At 32.7% G+C, this 18,499-nt stretch overlaps 1 protein-coding gene across 1 annotated transcript in view; it reads left to right on the top strand.

The window, feature by feature from the left end:
- The first annotated feature begins 3,982 nt into the window (after positions 1 to 3,982).
- The window catches only part of LOC134726594 (solute carrier family 49 member 4 homolog), a 31,965-nt gene continuing 17,448 nt past the window's right edge, over positions 3,983 to 18,499 (top strand). Inside the window, exons 1-10 of the mRNA XM_063591004.1 lie at positions 3,983 to 4,229; positions 5,620 to 5,710; positions 6,469 to 6,632; positions 7,064 to 7,106; positions 7,518 to 7,561; positions 8,877 to 8,921; positions 11,084 to 11,213; positions 11,735 to 11,843; positions 12,157 to 12,224; positions 13,056 to 13,174. Coding sequence (XP_063447074.1) covers positions 3,983 to 4,229; positions 5,620 to 5,710; positions 6,469 to 6,632; positions 7,064 to 7,106; positions 7,518 to 7,561; positions 8,877 to 8,921; positions 11,084 to 11,213; positions 11,735 to 11,843; positions 12,157 to 12,224; positions 13,056 to 13,174 — 1,060 coding nt within the window. The remainder of the gene's footprint in view (positions 4,230 to 5,619; positions 5,711 to 6,468; positions 6,633 to 7,063; positions 7,107 to 7,517; positions 7,562 to 8,876; positions 8,922 to 11,083; positions 11,214 to 11,734; positions 11,844 to 12,156; positions 12,225 to 13,055; positions 13,175 to 18,499) is intronic.

The raw sequence follows: 18,499 nt of genomic DNA, 5'->3' as shown, positions 1-18,499 counted from the left end.
GCATTCGATGAACTTTTTTCTACAAACTTCATTGATAAGTATCTTTAGAAATATTGATTTGAAAATTTAATGACTGCGAAATTGTTTTCGGTGCACATTGAAGTTGGTAAACTATCAGATGCGATATTTACCTATAAAAAACAAAATATAATAAATATCGAACTTCAAGGGAAACTCGTAACGGAACTTCCTTTATAAAATGGCAAAAATCAAAAGCTCAAAAAAATCATATGAATGAAAACAACTGTCATATTAATAGTACACGCATTTCCTCGTGTAGAAAAGGATTAAAACCTGGTTTTATAGCTAGCTTAATTTCATTAAGGCTATCTATCATAGTTTAGAAGTATGACGATGATTCTAATAAGTTGTTCTGTAAGTAATGTAATTGGTTTCCCTTATCTTTTTAGTATGTCACAGGGGTGTTTTGAACATGTTTTGATTCATAACTTCGATACATAATCAACAAATGTTGTCAAAATACCCAAGTCAAAAAGGAAAACCATCTCTTACAAAAGGTTAAAAAAAACGAACTCAAAGGAAAATTAGAAACGGAAATGGATATAGGAAGATGGGGAATGAATGGCAATGAGACAACTCTCCATCCAAAGAACAATTTATAAAAGTAAACCGTTCTAGGTCAAGGTACGGCCTTCAACACGGAAAGCCCATTATCAAATGGCAAAATCAAAAAATCACACATCAAACAAAGGAAAACAACTGTCCTTTTCCTGATTATGTAAAGGCAGTTCCTTGTGTAGAAAATGGTTTATTAACCTGGTTGTATAGCTAGATGAACGTTTCTCTTGTAGGGAAGTTGTATTTTTTTGATAAATGGTTAAAATTGAGCAATAACGACCACATGTACCAGAGACAAAAAGGAGAACAATCGCTACCAAATGTAATCACATTTCGATAGATTGTTAGTAAGATCGAACCTGAAGCAATGATTTTTATATCTTCTAGGGCCATCAAGGAAAAACCATCTCTACCAAATGTAGCCACCTTTTGATAAATGGCAAAAAATGAGCTCAAAACTTCACATAGCAAATACATTTGAAAAAAAGTATGCAAAGCTTATTTTTCAACATTGCTATGATCCTCGTTCAAACTAAGAATAACGTAGTAATCTTAACTGACACGAATACTTTCTTTCCAAACACAATATACATACCATTTAAAATATTTTATAAATCCATCTGATATGAATATGACATGTTACGGTTAATTTCCATCTGTTAATATCATAATTTCATATTAGAGACTTTGTTGACACTGACATTTAAAATACTGAAGACATAATCTTCACATGTCAATTAACCTTATAGAAATATAAACCAAATTATCATGAAGGGGGTTCTTGTCAATAAATGAATCAATAAAGAAAACATTCTTTTCATTGATACAGCCAGACTCAGACAGAAATTAAAATGATAGTGTACATTCTTTATAACAGTTAATAGATAGAAATACTTGTTTAAATTGCTTTGGGTTTCAAATGATATTTAAAGAATACAATACAGCTCTCTTTGTGTATATTATAGATGTCGTTCGTTTATTTTTTGTCTAATTTCATATGTTTCATTGTATCTTGAACAGTTTATTATTCGTTTATGTCTATATTTTAACAAATAAAGCTCAAATTAATTGTCATGTCAAATATTTGAACAAGATTATTTTAATTTTGAGAAAGAAAAGGCTCTGCTAAAAGCCAATGGATAGCATGAGACCTTTTCGAATTTAGTACGTTGTTAAACCATATAATGACTGATACTTAAAATAACATCTTTGTCCATATGATTTTGGAGGATAGTTGTCTAATTGGCATTCATCGTCATCCTTTTATCGAATATGACATCACAAAATTCCAATTATCATGTAATTGTTAATGTCATGGCAAATACGACGGGTGCCACAGGAGAAACAAAATATATATACCAGTTGGAGGACCTGAGATCTATCCCCGTTTTTCTGGGGTTTGTTTTGCTATGTCTTGGTTATTCTGTGTACTGTTTTTTTTTTAGATTGTTGCTTGTTTTTTCGTCGTTTTTCATTTTGATCATAATATTGAATATTGTCTGTTTTTCTTAGATTTACGTTTTTTATAGTCCTCTTGGTAGTTCTTTTTGTCCCCTGGTTGAAGCTTTTTATATGAATTTATATCAGACATTTACAGCAGCAATGTCTCGGACAAGTCCCAAAATTAGTGCCGATTATATATGAAAAAAAAATATACAACTTGAAATATTAATTATATTGGTAATTGCAATTTATTTTCTTCTCTTAAGCCTTCGTCTCTCTTAATGTCTTTAAAAAGTTTAAAAGAAAAGAAAAAGAAGCTTGGCTTTTAGTTATAGTCCTTTTGATAAATCCAATACGTGCAATGCGTGGAACATAGGAACTGTGTTCTTTTAAATGTACTTTGAATTATAAACGTAAACTCGTCAAAGCCGATATTTACATTGGAAACTAAGAAAGTGTCTCGTGCATTGCTGAGAAAAAATGATTACACCCTCCCCAATGAAATAAACAAACAACAATACAAAACAATGGCCATTACTAAAATAATGTCAATCAAATTGAAACTAGACTATATTTAATGATCGAACACCTCCGTACTTCTCCCATCCGCGAGTGATAAATATAAATAGGAACGCCTGTTCTGATGTGCGCAATGTAAAAATACGCATTCATATACCATAGTGACAGTTGTGCTGTTACCAAATTCTCAGTTCTTGCAATAACTAATTTATGGTTCCCTAAGTTGTTCTCTTTAAATACAAATCCAAGTCCTATCCAAAAAAACATCCTTAACCATCGAATCTTCATCCTAATTTACCCTCTTTGAACATTCTAACAAGTGGATTCATTGGATCGTTTGTAATCGTTCAAACAATGATCAAAATACATCCCAAAGGACAATGACAAATAACAATCTATCAATGTATATGTTTAATGGGCTTTTACTTGATTGCAAAACACATCAAACAACTGGTTAACAATTGTAATATTCTCGACTTGGTACATGCATTTTCCTATGTAGAAAATAGTGGATTGAACCTGGTTTTCTAGCAAGCTAAACCTCTCACTTGTCTGACAGTCGCATCAAATTCAAAGAAAACACATTCAAAGACAACAAAGCGCGATACGGACAACAGTAACAATATAGAGTCCTTTATACCTATCGACTGAAGACGAGGCACATAACAGTCGCAATTACTTCAAACATTTTTATAATTATTATTCTTGGATATTTTAAAACAAAATAACTTTTAGAAATAGCTACAATCGTTTGGTACGAATAAGGTATTGGATTCAAATAGTCTGTAGTGTTCCAATTGCCTCTTAGCAAATATCTATCTTAAGGGTGAAGTTGGATCCATTTGATTCTTTCTCTGGTGTTTGAACGTGAACTGTTTAGTGTAGATATTTTTGAACGATAGAAGGGAGATAAGTGTTGCGTTATGTGTTTAGGTTCGGATGAGTTCTGTCTTGATTGAAATTAAGGCAACATTTCTGGAATGCTACGTACACAGAAAGAATCTTATTTCCTTAATCAAGTCGTATTCACCAATTATTTCGGTTTGCTAACTCTTTAACAGATGAGTTACTAGTTTTATTATAGGCATGTCCAATCAAGATTGCTTACAAAAATGACAAATCGATTAAAAAAACTAACACGGAACTAAGCTTGTATTTACGTTTGCATAAGATCTTATCTATGTTCAAATTTGAAAATGAAAATATACCTCCATTTTCAACTCATTTATATATTACAATTTCCCCATGACCCAACCGAAGACAGCATTTTTTTCATTTTACATAATGTCAGGTCACCTTCTAGATTTCCTTTCGACCAAATGAATTTTTGTTATCGATTTATACAAATAAAATTGAAGATAAACGTGATGATAATGTAATCGAGTTATTTCATGATAATATTAGATATATTTAATAATACAATTTCACATGTTGTCATGAAATGGATGTGCAGTTGTTACATGACTGCACAAAACCAAAGCTTTACCGCAGCCGTTGGTATGTGTTGAGTTGTCTTTCGTTATTGTCCTGCATACAGAATGTTATATGGGTTGGGTATGGACCTGTGGCACAATCAGCCAAAGCTGTATTCCAGTGGTCAGACAGTATGGTGGATATGTTAGTTAACTTTGGGAACATATCATGTATACTTTGTATACTTCCAGCTTCATGGATTTTAGATCTAAAAGGTAAGTTCACATATAAAGTTTTGTAAGTTTTTTAAGGCCATGCTAATTTGCTTTTTTCTAATCTGATATAGCTGATTATTGATTTGATGTAACACATTATCAATTGGCTAACTGTTCAATTCATTGTTGATTTTTATTGTTTTGTTTCATTCTATAAGCATATTTTATGTGAATTGTGTATTCTATAACAGTTCAATGATTGGAATTTATTTCAATGCAATACTTAATCACTGATGCAAAATGTTTATAGGTTTAAAGTAAAATATCGAAAATACCAAACTTCAAGAAAAATCCTAAACTGAAAGTCCCTTATCAAATGCCAAAATCAAAAACTCAAATATATCATCAAAAATACCGACCTCCATAGAAAATTCTAAACAAAAAGTCCCTTAGAAAATGACAAAGTCGAAATCGCAAACAAATTAATCGCATTGAACACAACTGTCATATTCTTGACTTGTTACAGGCATTCCCTTATGTAGAAAATCGTGTATTTTACCTGGTTTAATAGCTACGTGAATATTATACTACATATGAATTATGCTATGAATTAATGTGAGCAAGCAAGAATAAGTATTGCACTACTTACAAATCTGTGTTTAAATGGACTTCTGGCAGTAACTTAGGTGCGGTTAGAGAAGAAAAAGAACAATAAAAAATCGATTAACCAATATATAGCACGTAATTTGGATACTGAAACTGATATATCTTTTAACGAATAATTCGTTGGTTTATTCTTATTTCTATGCGAAAACTTCTTCGATATTTATAGCAAATCACAACAAAGGATTTATTTTAAAAAAGAAAAGAACCTTTAAAATGTTAAATAACACCAACAGTAGTATACCGCTGTGCGAAATTCAAAATGTGTTTTGTTGCTGTTATTATCTATGCTAATAAACAGATGTCTTTGCATGCATATATCAAAGTATCCAATTTAACAAATAATTCATCAGTGCGCTTAACGTTATCAAAAAGAAAGTTACTGTTCACTTTCGGATTTACCGGTTATCCCACTTTGTATGCTTGCAGAAATTTTTATTGTTAATGCCAAATAGCATGAATGATTTTACCTGTTCATCTCACTCTAGTTATGATGGTTTATTTAACCTCTGGGTTAATTTCACTATAAGGGTTACTTTCTAATGAGCTGTTTTTTGTGGGCAAAAAATATCATTGATAGATTTAATTACTTTTTATAAAATGTTGAACTTTTTGAAATGTTAATGTTTTTTAACAACCAGGCAAAGAATGCCTTAGTTGTTTTTGGCACAAGAAGATATTCCACATACAAATGTGTTTTGTTTTTTTTTTGCATATGATTTTGTCTGATGTTTATGAAATCGTGACCCTTTTTTTCTATCAATTTCTAATGTTTTACTGTATATAGGTTTGAGAAAGTCAATGATGTGGGCTACGTTTCTTATCGCTCTGGGATCAGGATGTAGATGTTTATCATCGGAACCGTCTTCTGCCACTTGGTAAGACTATATAAGTAAAGGCAACAGTATTATACCGCTGCTCGCAATTCATAAATCGATTAAGAAAATAAACAAATCCGGGTTACAAACAACAACTGATGGAAACGCATCAAATATAAGATCATTATCATCCCTTCGTATATTTTACGGAAGCTATCACGAATTGGTTTATTGTTATGCAATATCTGTTTGAAAGATGACGACAGATGTGTTCCAATTGGCATAACCACAACCCCGTCCTCTTTTTCCATGAATATGATCTACCGATTAAGACTTATCATCGGATTAGTACTTATATTAGCAACACGACAGGTTTCGCATATAGATCAGGATCTGCCTACACTTCAAGAGCAACGTAGACCACTTCTTTCGTTTTTGGTGGGTTCATGCTGATCAGTCTTAGTTTACATTGTTGTGCTTTGTAAACTGTTGTTAGTTTGGTTTTTTTTGGTTTTTTTTACTTTTTTAGCCGTGGTGTTGTTAGTTTGTTTTCGACTTTTGAGTTTGAATATCCCTTTGGTATCTTTTGTCCCTCTTTTAGTTCATTTTGATACGGTCATGACGTACACATCCAATAGATCTCGTCTCAGTATATACGTTACTAACAGTCTGACAAAGCATGTTTTATGTAATGTTAAAATATAAATATCGATAAATATACAAGTATTGTTCCATATAACCATTAGTTCTCTTCATGTAAACCAATAATATATTTACCAATAATATTTTGCTAATAAAATTTAAACTTATTTCACTAGGTTTATTTCGATTGGCCAGACTGTGAATGGAGTCAGCGGGACTGTAGCGTTTGCAGGTCCTTCTTTGCTATCAGAGACCTGGTTCCCGCCTAATGAAAGAGCTACGGCAACGGCTATATCATTACTGTTTACCTCTGTTGGGGGTGCAGTGGCCTTTATTATAGGTATTTCAAGAAAATAAATAATGATATATTTAATCGATTTTCTTTTAAAATAAACATTTTTGAATACTACATCTGTATTTTGGGTTCCTCTTAGAAAAATTTATGACGGATTAATACAGTTAAACCTTAATTATTTTCCAACACATTGCGTATGCTTATGCAGAATATTAGTTGTAAAACTTAAAACACCTAATTGCAATTTTAAAGTCAATTTGTTTGCCTTTAAAGGTAAATCATTCGTTATACAAAGGGTCTAAAACCCATACGTAATCATAATTATGAACTAGAATAATGCTTTTAAGTTAAGCCATCTAAGCATTTAAGATTTGGGCGGGGTTTTGCAAACAATCTTTATAATAAATATTTAGATATACATAAACCGTTTATCGTTTACAGTTATAAATAAAACTAGGTGACGTTGTCCATTTCAGGTCCACAAGTTGTATCGGAGCCTAAGTATATCAACTGTACAAGGTAACTTTGTTTAAAATTTATCTTTAATGCACAACAACATCTATATACTGATATACTTTAATATCAAAATATTTTTACAATGCTGTTATTTTGTTATGGACGAAACCACTGTCTAACATTTAGATTTGTTTTCTTTGTTTTCAGGCGGAAAATGGATACTTTTGAATCAGTCTAGCTAAATTAAAAATCACGCATATTAACCAATAGTTGTGCTGTTTTATCAATGCAAACAAACTACATGTGTATGTTGCACGTCTTGACAAATATATGTGTATTCATATTCCGTACTCAATTTTATATCTCAATGAAACAAAATGTTGTCGAATTTTTGTGCCACTTTCTTATCAATTATACTAAGTCTGAAATATATCATTTCAATTTTGAATCCAGTACAATTATTTTACTTTGTAGAAATATCAGCATTTGTCAATCAACTAATTCTACATTATTGTCAAGTGAGTATTTGTCAATCAACTAATTCTACATTATTGTCAAGTGAGTATTTGTCAATCAACTAATTCTACATTATTGTCAAGTGAGTATTTGTCAATCAACTAATTCTACATTATTGTCAAGTGAGTATTTGTCAATCAACTAATTCTACATTATTGTCAAGTGAGTATTTGTCAATCAACTAATTCTACATTATTGTCAAGTGAGTATTTGTCAATCAACTAATTCTACATTATTGTCAAGTGAGTATTTGTCAATCAACTAATTCTACATTATTGTCAAGTGAGTATTTGTCAATCAACTAATTCTACATTATTGTCAAGTGAGTATTTGTCAATCAACTAATTCTACATTATTGTCAAGTGAGTACTTTATATCATGTAGTTAAAGGGTCCCTTAAATGGTTAACAATTGATATCAACAGGCTGTCTAGAGAAAATAAATCATATAATTTACCATGAATATGCAAGTGCGAAGAAAAAAAGCTACTAAACACAGACAACAATAAACAATCATTACATACTGAGCAACAACTATTTGTATTAAATTTCCATCGATATTATTGGTACGTCGAAGACCAACACATCAATATACAGTTCAGAAACCGGCGGATGACTGTACCATTCCAACTTAATTTGTAATGACAGTTTAATGCACTGGAAATTAAAAATTGCAAAAGAGGGACGAAAGATACCAAAGGGACAGTCAAACTCATTAATCTCAAATAAATAGTGCAAATGACACAACATAGAACACTAAATAACCACACGAACCCCACCAAAAACTAGGGGTGATCTCAATTGCTCCGGAAGGGTAAGCAGATCCTGCTCCACATGTGACACAATAGTCTAATTCGGTAGGTCACATTCATGATAGGGAAGGGGATTTGTAGTTACGACGTAAGGAGCATATAGGATATCATTTGTGAAACGGTCAACCAACTCGTTAAAAAATTTACGAAGGGATAATTTCAACTTCACCATTTGGAACTCTTGGTTTAATAGCTTCCTTGTGAGCAGCAACCCTCTATCAAGGAAAACATAATAGGAAATGCAAGCACAGGAATATTGTATCCATTGGGAGATATTTAACCCGTATGCAGGAGCATACAAATTATGAATTGGTTTTTAACATTAATGGTTTCATCTTAAGCTATTTTCATGATAAGGCCCTTTTTTATCAATGTAGACCAGTATACTCTAGTCTGAATATCTTCAATAGTATTAACGTTTAATACATATTTCTTTGAATCATATCACAGTTTGATTAAAAGGAGCATTGTTTTTGAACGATTAAAACATATTTACTTTCATTCAGATCTGGCTACACTCCGAGATGAAATAATGCTGCTGAATTACATAGGTATGTTTAATTCTGCAGATACATTTCTGCATTTCACTACAAATGTAATGCTAGAAAGCTATAAAAAGTTATTAGAAAATGAAAAAAAAAGTAAAATCACAAAAATACTCAACTCCGAGGAAAATAAAAAAAGGAAAGTCCCTTATCAAATGCAAAATCAAAAGCTCAAAAACAACAAACTTGTGGTTAACAACAATCATATATCTGACTTGGTACAGAAATTTTCACATATGGAAAATGATGGTTTAAACCCGGTTTTAAAGCTTGCTAAACCTCTGCTTTGTATGATAGACGTATCAAATGCAATTATATTGACAATGATGGGTGAAAAAAAAGAACAAAACAAAGAGACATAATAGGTAAAGATGTCAAAAATTTTGTATAAGGGTTGTGTTCTTTTTCTTTCATTTATTAAGTCTTTCCACTTTTCTGTGGAAAGACTTATTGTATTTCTTCTGATTATTATTAATTTTTTTTTCCGCCAAATTTTATTCTTGCGATAAATGTTTGTTTCGCAATATGTCGCTTAGATATTTCTCATATGGTATCGTATAAATAATGCGCTTTTAAATTTCACCTTGATAAGGCGAACCATTTTCTTTGTAAGAGTTATCTCCCTATTCACTGTTTATCATCTGTGTGCATCTCCTTCGTAACAAAAAAAGATAGCGACAAAATTCTTTTTACAAATTGTTCGTTACATCCTCAGTAATTTTTGGCGTATTTGGATCGAAGCGATTCGATGAAATTTTATAGGAGTTATCTACCTTTACAAAATAAATTTGTCGGTATGTTTATTTAACTCATAAACAGTTAACCGTATAACCCTGGAATGTTTTTATTTGAGTCCCCTAGGTCCTTACTTAGAAAATGAGGTCAAGGTTAAAGGTCAAGGTCAAGTTCTCAATTGTGACTTTTGCTTGTTTTTGCATTTTCTCTGACACTTTGAGAGATACATATAAAAGAACAAGTGCAAAATGTCAGCTTTATTGTAGTGAAGATATGCTACATTTAGTCTTATACAATTAAATGGCATCTCATAGGAGTTGATGCCCCTGAAATGTCTTGATATGAGGTTATTTGATAATAACTTCAATTAAATTCATTATAAAGACATTTGACCTTATACAAAAGGTTAAGTGACAAATGACCTTGAAAAATGGCTACCGGAAGTGACCTTGGGAAAACCGGAAGTAGCTTTGTTTGCAATTTTTTCACATAAAAGTACTCAGAATCCATATATTTTGTCATAAAGATACATGAACAGATAACTGAAGACTAAAAATGACTTCCAACAAACCGGAAGTGGCCAATTATCTCCAATTCTACATTCAAAAGTATATAGAAACTATATATTTTTGGAATCAGTGTGAAAGAAGCTATCATATGAGACCGGATGTGACATTCATTTCACCGGAAGTAGCATATTATCTCCCTTATATCACTGAAAAAGATAATTAAACCATTATTTATCGCATCAGTATGAAGAAACTACCTTCTTATTCAAATTTCTTTGGTGTGGAAAGACTTTCAATTGTTCTCTGAACAATTGGTTTTTAATTTTAATTGTTTTTTTTGTGCAAAGAAAAAATATTCCACGTTTCTCTATGGATGTGAATGTTTTTGTCGGAGTAAGAGCAATGAAGACATGGTTTATTTTGTAAAGTTCTTCGTTATTTTATTAGTTTTCTTACTCCCCGTATTTGAAATAGGTCGTTATAAAAAAAAAGTTGAATACTTAAAAATGAAAAGTCTATTCATTGATCTTGCTTCTGCAGGAACTTTTTTACCCAATGGATAGAATATGGTTAATAAACAATTACACAACAAAGTGGTTTATAGTAAGACTTGTACAATATATATTTCTAACCTACAGGTTTGAACTAATTAGTCTTCTTTGTGGATGAAAACATGAACTCTTTTGGTTTTATTAGAAAAAAAACATCTTTCATTGTCTTTACACATGTATTCATAAAAATATCAAAAAGCATAACATATCTTAAAAAACGATATATCAACTCGTTTTTTAGACACATGACATCAAAACAAAAAGTACAAAACAAAATGAAACCTAACTTACGAATTGTCTAAAATATAAATACAATGTAAATCAATGTATCATTTTTCATTTGCATTTCATATCAAATATGATTTGAATTCAGAATTTGGAGTGGCAGCTTTATTGATGATAACTGTATTCATATATTTCCCTAATGCGCCTCCAACACCGCCTAGTGAAACGGCTGGTATAAAGCGAACAGATTTCAAAGCAGGCACCAAAAAACTTTTCAAGTAAGCTAGAGAAAAAAGTTGCACTAAAACACATTTGTCATTATTGTTCAGTTTTGTTATCAAGTGACCAAGCCACTGAGCGTTGTTGAAAAGACCTTATTTTTTTAGAATAGATTTCAAACACCATCTTCGTGACCAGAACAGAAAGACCCTATATTGTATACTGTCTAGGACAAACTACTTATTTTCGTCCAATAGCTAGACTAGTACTTATTTTCGTCCAATAGCTAGAATAGTACTTATTTTCGTCCAATAGCTAGAATAGTACTTATTTTCGTCCAATAGCTAGAATAGTACTTATTTTCGTCCAACAGCTAGAATAGAACTTATTTTCGTCCAATAGCTAGACTAGTACTTATTTTCGTCCAATAGCTAGAATAGTACTTATTTTCGTCCAATAGCTATACTAGTACTTATTTTCGACCAATAGTTAGAATAATACTGTTAATGAAATTTCCCAATGTGTGTGTGTTCTATTTTGTTAAATTATATTTACCCTTTTATTTCTTTATTTATTTAAGGATGTTGAAGTTTTGGCACATTGTTTTAATGTTTGCTATTCCTTCTGGAGTCTATGGTTCATGGGGATCGGTGTTAGATGTAAACTTGAAACCTTTTGGAATCTCACAGGTATGTGATGACAATTTGAGTGAATTCGAACGTTTAGTACTTAGTAAAAAATTTTGCATACCGTGTTGTCCATTTTCGAATGGCGAAAGAAAACATAAACAAGAAAGAGTCGCATCGCAGTTACCGGTGAAAGAACCTATGATTGCATAATCGCAGCAAGTTTAAGATCATTGCAGTACAAGAATATGACTATAGAATTACCTTTTTCATATCAATGTATTTGCCAATATTTTATACACGTTATATAAACCATATTTCATATTTAGAGATGTCAATAGAAAGTCTCTCTTTATATTCTTCTTATATCTGACAGAAAGAAGCTGGTTGGCTAGACTTTTATGGAAGTATAGGAGGGACAATATTTGGAATTCTTCTTTCAAGGTATAGTAAATTAAAAAGAATCCCATACAATCTTTATTGCTTCATTGTTAGTTTAAACATATTTGTTTATAGTGGATTGGGAAACAAGTTTTACATCTTATATTAATCCCTTTCCACTTTTTGGGTGCGAGTGCTGCCTTGTAGCGGCATTAGCCTACTCTTTTTCGAATTCTACAAGGGTGTCTTTAACGTGCAAGAGATATGGCTCTCTCTTAACACAGGTCAGCCATTTATCGTCCCCGTCCGACGGACTATCATTGTTTCCTCAAGACCATACTCGCAAATGGTGTCAAGGGAGAGCCGAAAATTGAGTTCCTGAAATTTTCATCCCAAACGGGAATCGAACCAGGAACCTTTGTGTTAGTAGTCCGATGCACTAACCACTACACCACGGCAGCTTCATTGTTAAAAAAATACATTAGATATATACGATACCGTCGTATTCCTTTCAATTGAAAATATAATATAATGTGTATTGAAGAAATATAGTTACACAATATATCGAATATGTACCAAATCTGTTTAATGTCAATTTATTTAATCATGATTGTACCGAAATACCAAAAACTAAGTGAATGGTTCCTGCGAGGGGACAATATGCTTGTACACGCGACAATGGTTCGTTTGATCTTATATTTCAATTTTCCGTCTGCTTATGTTACTTAGTATCTTTTTGAAGACACTAAAATTCGACTTGTATTGTTTTCGACACAGACTCTTAGTAGATGCTCGAATATTATAGAATTATAGTTGTTTTATATACTTATAGCTTTTATGAATTAACAGATAATTTATCATTATTTTATATCAAAGTACTTGGAAACATTTCAGATTTTCGGACATTTTCATGAAGAGAATAAAGTCCTTCCTCGTTGTGGTATATTCTGTGGCAGCAATATTCTTTGTCATCTTTACACTTATGTGTACAAAAAAGTTACAGCCTTATACAGGTGAGTATAAGAAATTGAATACAAATAATAAATAGCTTATATAAAATTAAGTTGATGTTTTTTTATTGCCAATCTGGTATCAAATATTTTTGAAAAAAACATGATAAAAACATAATTTTGACTAATTATTAAAAATTTCTATGGACTTGAATTACGACACCAACGCCCCCTACCCCTCCCGATTACCGTAAACATGTTTGTGAGCGGTAAACTTTAATATTGGTTGGGACAGTGCATGTCTATGGTACCTGCTAGGGTTTATATAGAGCCCAGGTGGTCGTGTGGTCCAGCGGGACGGCTGCAGTGCAGGCGATTTGGTGTCACAGTCAGGATATCACAGTAGCATGGGTTCGAATCCCGGCGAGGGAGGAACACAAAATTTGCGAAAGAAAATTTACAGTTCTAACATTGTTGGGTTGATGTTAAGACGAGTAATATATATGTATAAAAATTGCGGTTTTTATCCAACGCAATCATAGGTTTGAACGTAGTTTTCAATTTAGACTTGTTTATATTTTTTTGTTTGGGCTTATATCATATTTTCCCTCCGGTTTATATGATCCGTTCATCCTATATTGTCTCTTAAAAATTTTAAAAGAGTTTATCTGAAATTGAGGGTAAATTTTATGGACTTCCAATTACCGTTTCGATCCCTAACATCACTGAAGAGGCATATATTGTCGAAATCTAGATCTGGTGTATACAAAAAATATTGACACCTTGTGTTTGTGGCATAACATCTTGGCCACAAGTTTATTCGGTTTTCTGTTTAGTATTAAATTTATATTAAGATCCATTTTGTTACATCTTGTGATCAATTTTATTTGGCAATCGCCAATGGCAGTCAGCAGGGTTTAAGAACATCAGTTGTTCGACCTGTTAGTCAAATGCGTTTTGTTTAAATATACATATTTGTTACGTTCGGAGGACGTGTTTTTCAACAGACTGTCGGTATTCCAATGGAAATAAACAGTGCCCTCTACTTGCCGACTTGTTTCTTTATTATTACGAGGCTGACTTCATGCAGGAACTTCTTAGGAAGAAAGATAAGAAGTTAGCAATATCCTTTAACTCTACTTTCCGCTATATAGATGATGTTCTTTCACTAAACAATTCAAAATGTTGTGACTATGTAGAACGCATCTATCCCATCTAACTAGAGATAAAGAATACTACAGATACAGTTAAGTCGGCTTCATATCTTGACTTCCATCTAGAAATTGACAATGAGGGTCGGTTGAAAACAAAACTTTACGACAAAAGAGATGATTTCAGCTTTCCAATTGTGAACTTTCCATTTCTAAGTAGCAACATTCCAGCATTCTTATCATGATTTTCTTGATAGAGGGTTGTTGCTCACAAGGAAGCTATTAAACCAAGAGTTCCAAATGGTGAAGATGAAATCATCCCTTCGTACATTTTACGGACGCCATCATGAGTTGGTTGACCGTTATGGAATAACCGTTTCACAAATGATATCGGATATGTTCCTTACGTCGTAACTACAATCCCCTTCCCTTTCATGAATGTGACCTACCTAATTAGACTATTTACCGGATTTGTAATCACATAAGCAACACGACAGGTGACACATGTGTGGCAGGATCTTCTTACCCTTCCAGAGCACCTAAGATCACCCCTAGTTTTTGGTGGGGTTCGTGTTGTTTATTCTTTAGTTTTCTATGTTGTGTCATGAGTACTATTGTTTTTCTATTTGTCTTTTTCATTTTGAGCCATGGCGTTGTCAGTTTGTTTTAGATTAATGAGTTTGAGTTTGGTATCTTTCGTCCCTCTTTTCACTTTTTATGTCTTTTGGAAAATGTTGTTTGTGATGTTTTTAAACCGTTCTAGAACGAAATTTGTTTTACATGCACACGTTTCAAAATTGCGGTTTTTATCCAACGCAATCATAGGTTTGAACGTAGTTTTCAATTTAGACTTGTATTTAAATACAACTCGTCTAAACATCAACCCAACAATGTCAGATCTGTAAATTTGCTTTCGGAAATTTTCTGTTCTGCCCTCGCCGGCATTCGAACCCATGCTACTGTGATATCATGACATCAAATCGCCTGCACTGCAGCCGTCCCGCTAGACAACACGACCACCTGGGATCTACAATAATAAAGCTTTCAGTGGCCGTGTGTTACCTTTCCTCGTCAGTTTTAATCTAGCAGCGTACTACAGTACATGATATATAAGGCTCGGAAATGTTATTGATACAGATCAGCTCAATTATTTATAGAAAAGGATCCTACAAATTAATGTAAGATACAGTCACAGAAAATTATTATATTTATAAGTACGTCTGAGTCAGTGACAACTCTACAACAGATTTATCCATCGGATCGCCATCAATGATGGTGATATATGGCTGTATACATTATGCATATACAACTCGTCTAAACATCAACCCAACAATGTTAGATCTGTAAATTTGCTTTCACAAATTTTGTTCTTCCCTTGCCGGGATTCGAACCCATGCTACTGTGATATCGTGACACCAAATCGCCTGCACTGCAGCCGGTCTGCTAGACCACACGACCACCTGGGCTCTACAAAAAGAAAGCTTTCAGTGGCCGTGTCTTACCTTTCCTCGTCAGTTTTAATCTAGCGGCGTACTGCAGTACATGATATATAAGACATGGAGATGTTATTGTTACAGATCAGCTCACCTATCTATGGTAAAGGATCCTACAAATTAATGTAAGATACAATCACAGAAAATAATTATATTCATAAGTATGTCTGAGTCAGTGACAACTCTACAACAGATTTATCCATCGGATCGCCATCAAGGATGATGGAAAATTATAGAAAACGATTCACATCTAAAAAAAAAGTATTTTTACATCACCCAGAGCATACAACATTTAAAATACACAATGAATTATGAACCTTAGGATGGACAAAATCAAATGAATGGTAGTATCTTTTTTTAAATAACCTGGTTTAACTACTGGATATTTAATATCAAATGATTCAAATGGCTTTGAAGTACTTGGGTTTGACTTTAATAACCTGCTCTATCGAAAATGGGTTTTTATCCTTCCGTACGCGCAGATGTCCATCCATACCATGAGAATTTCGTCGAATTTATTTTATTATACATGGTTAAACTCAATTAAACTTGCCCAGTTCTAGAGATTTGATGGATAATTTACACTTCATGTCCGATATTCGATATCAAGATAAAATTGAACGATTGTCAGTTTAGTGACCTTATTAACATTATGCATGCCAACAAAGGCGATGTTTGTAGTGGAGATGATGGCAGTCCTAATATCGATTATTCAAGTTTCAACAAAGATTTAAAAAAATGCAAATCGGGAAAACAAAGTGCCATTACGGGCAAAACTCGTACACAATCCGAGAATGCGGCGTCAAGGCTGGATTGTAAAAGTGACGAGAGACCCACACGTAACTTGTGAGTAAAAGATATCCAATAGAACCATCTTTTACAGGTAGGTAAAAACTTGTGAAAGTGAAATGCTAATACTGATGATGAATCAGAACAGGTATATGCTAAATTTACTTTAATATAAGCCAACCGAGGAATGGCAAGGAATCTGAGGTAAAAAAAAAAAAGAACTGTTAAGCCCTGATCACAACGAAACCATGACACATCTATGCAGCTCCACGACATGAAAGTTTGTCAAAATGCGGGTCATTTTTGATCGTCGTAAGACAGTCGCTCGATATTTTGAGCATTGTGGCGCTGTTGTGTATCGTGGGACGAAAATTGGACACGCACCTTCTTTGCTCTACGATTTGTTGTCGTGTCACTGTCTTGTGGCTCTCTTGTTACCACAATCCGGCGGGAATGAATGTTTTGAAAAAAAACATGCAGTCTGCAGTTTTAAGAGGAAGGTTATGCCACCAGAACGATTACGCTTGGCCCTGCTAAATAGGCGCCTTACCGGAATCCAAAAGGAGCAAAATATTGTCCTACCAGCATTGATTCGAGTGCGTGAGCAACATAGGAACCAGCGAAACGCCCGACATGACTTTGTTACATCCTCCCATTACAAAAATTTCTCATATGGGAATATGCATGTTTTATATACAAGATCTCTGTATACAAATTTTAACTTCTTATTTTCAAAGATCCTTTTAGAAGATGCATTATAAGGAAATAAAAATTCTAAGTTCAAATCACAATAATCTTTGATGTATTTTTTCATAAATTTAGGAATGTTAGATAATAAATTATAGTATCTAAAAACATTTTCCAAATTAAGTTGTTGTATTACTTATTGGAATGTTAATAGTGATTTACTTTGACTACCTACAATGTCCCTTATAAACTGTATACCATAAAACTTCCAATTCATATAAACAGAGTATTCAGATATTGGTATTAAGTTTAAAATATCCAATGACCAAATTTCTGGAAACATAACTTTGTATAAGGCTTTGACATGCCTATACATTCAAATAGAATCATATTCAAAACAGTGTGGCTGTAGCCATTAATTGACGTCCTAATAATAATTCATTCAATGACTGGGACAGATTACTAGTATGTAAACGTTTGTCTGTAATGACACTGCTCACTACTTACTTAATATAGAATTTAAACTGTAGGGTCACCAAAGGTTCTTTAACGCCTTTAATATGAAATAATCCGAAAAATTAATCAGGAATAACCGTTATGTTTTGATTTATATTATTGATATAAATCATAACATCGTGTTATTCATGATTAACTTTTCGAATTACTTTATTTAGGTATTGAGAACCTTGGTAACTCCGAGTTTAAGTGTATTTAGAAAGTACAAAATTAGCTGTGGTCGTTACAGACAAACGTTCACATAATCTGCCTCAGTCAATGGGATAATTTAGGACGTCAATCAATGGCCACAGCCACATTGTTTTGCATATGATTCTATTTATTTCCAAAATGTTTGTTTAAGGCAATTAGAAATTTCTTTAATTTTATCCTCTTGTAATGTAAAGATTCTGCCAAGTACCATCTGAGTTTGATTAAAAACTCTTTACTTTAGATAAATTAAGATATGTACAGAACGACTGCAAATGCACCATTTTTAAACCTCCCTGTGAAAAATCTGCAATAAGAGTACTATGCTTGACTCTATCAGTTTTACCATTCCAAATGAAATTAAAAAACATAGCACTCATTTAATTGTGAGTGAAGTAGATTTGGCAGGGCAGTCAACACATGAATCAGTCTTAATTGAAGGGATTGCACCAAGTAATGTTAATGTTCTATGTTGCCAGATTTCCGATATAGCTGAAACCTCTTGGATCTTATTTCTAAAATAAATATCAAGAATACTTTTTAAATCAAACAAACAATCTATT

The sequence above is a fragment of the Mytilus trossulus genome, chromosome 7 (genome assembly GCF_036588685.1).
Source record: "Mytilus trossulus isolate FHL-02 chromosome 7, PNRI_Mtr1.1.1.hap1, whole genome shotgun sequence".
NCBI classification, from domain to species: Eukaryota; Metazoa; Mollusca; class Bivalvia; order Mytilida; family Mytilidae; genus Mytilus; species Mytilus trossulus.
The sequence above is the reverse complement of the archived record's forward strand: the minus strand, read 5'-3'. Positions and strand labels throughout refer to the sequence as shown.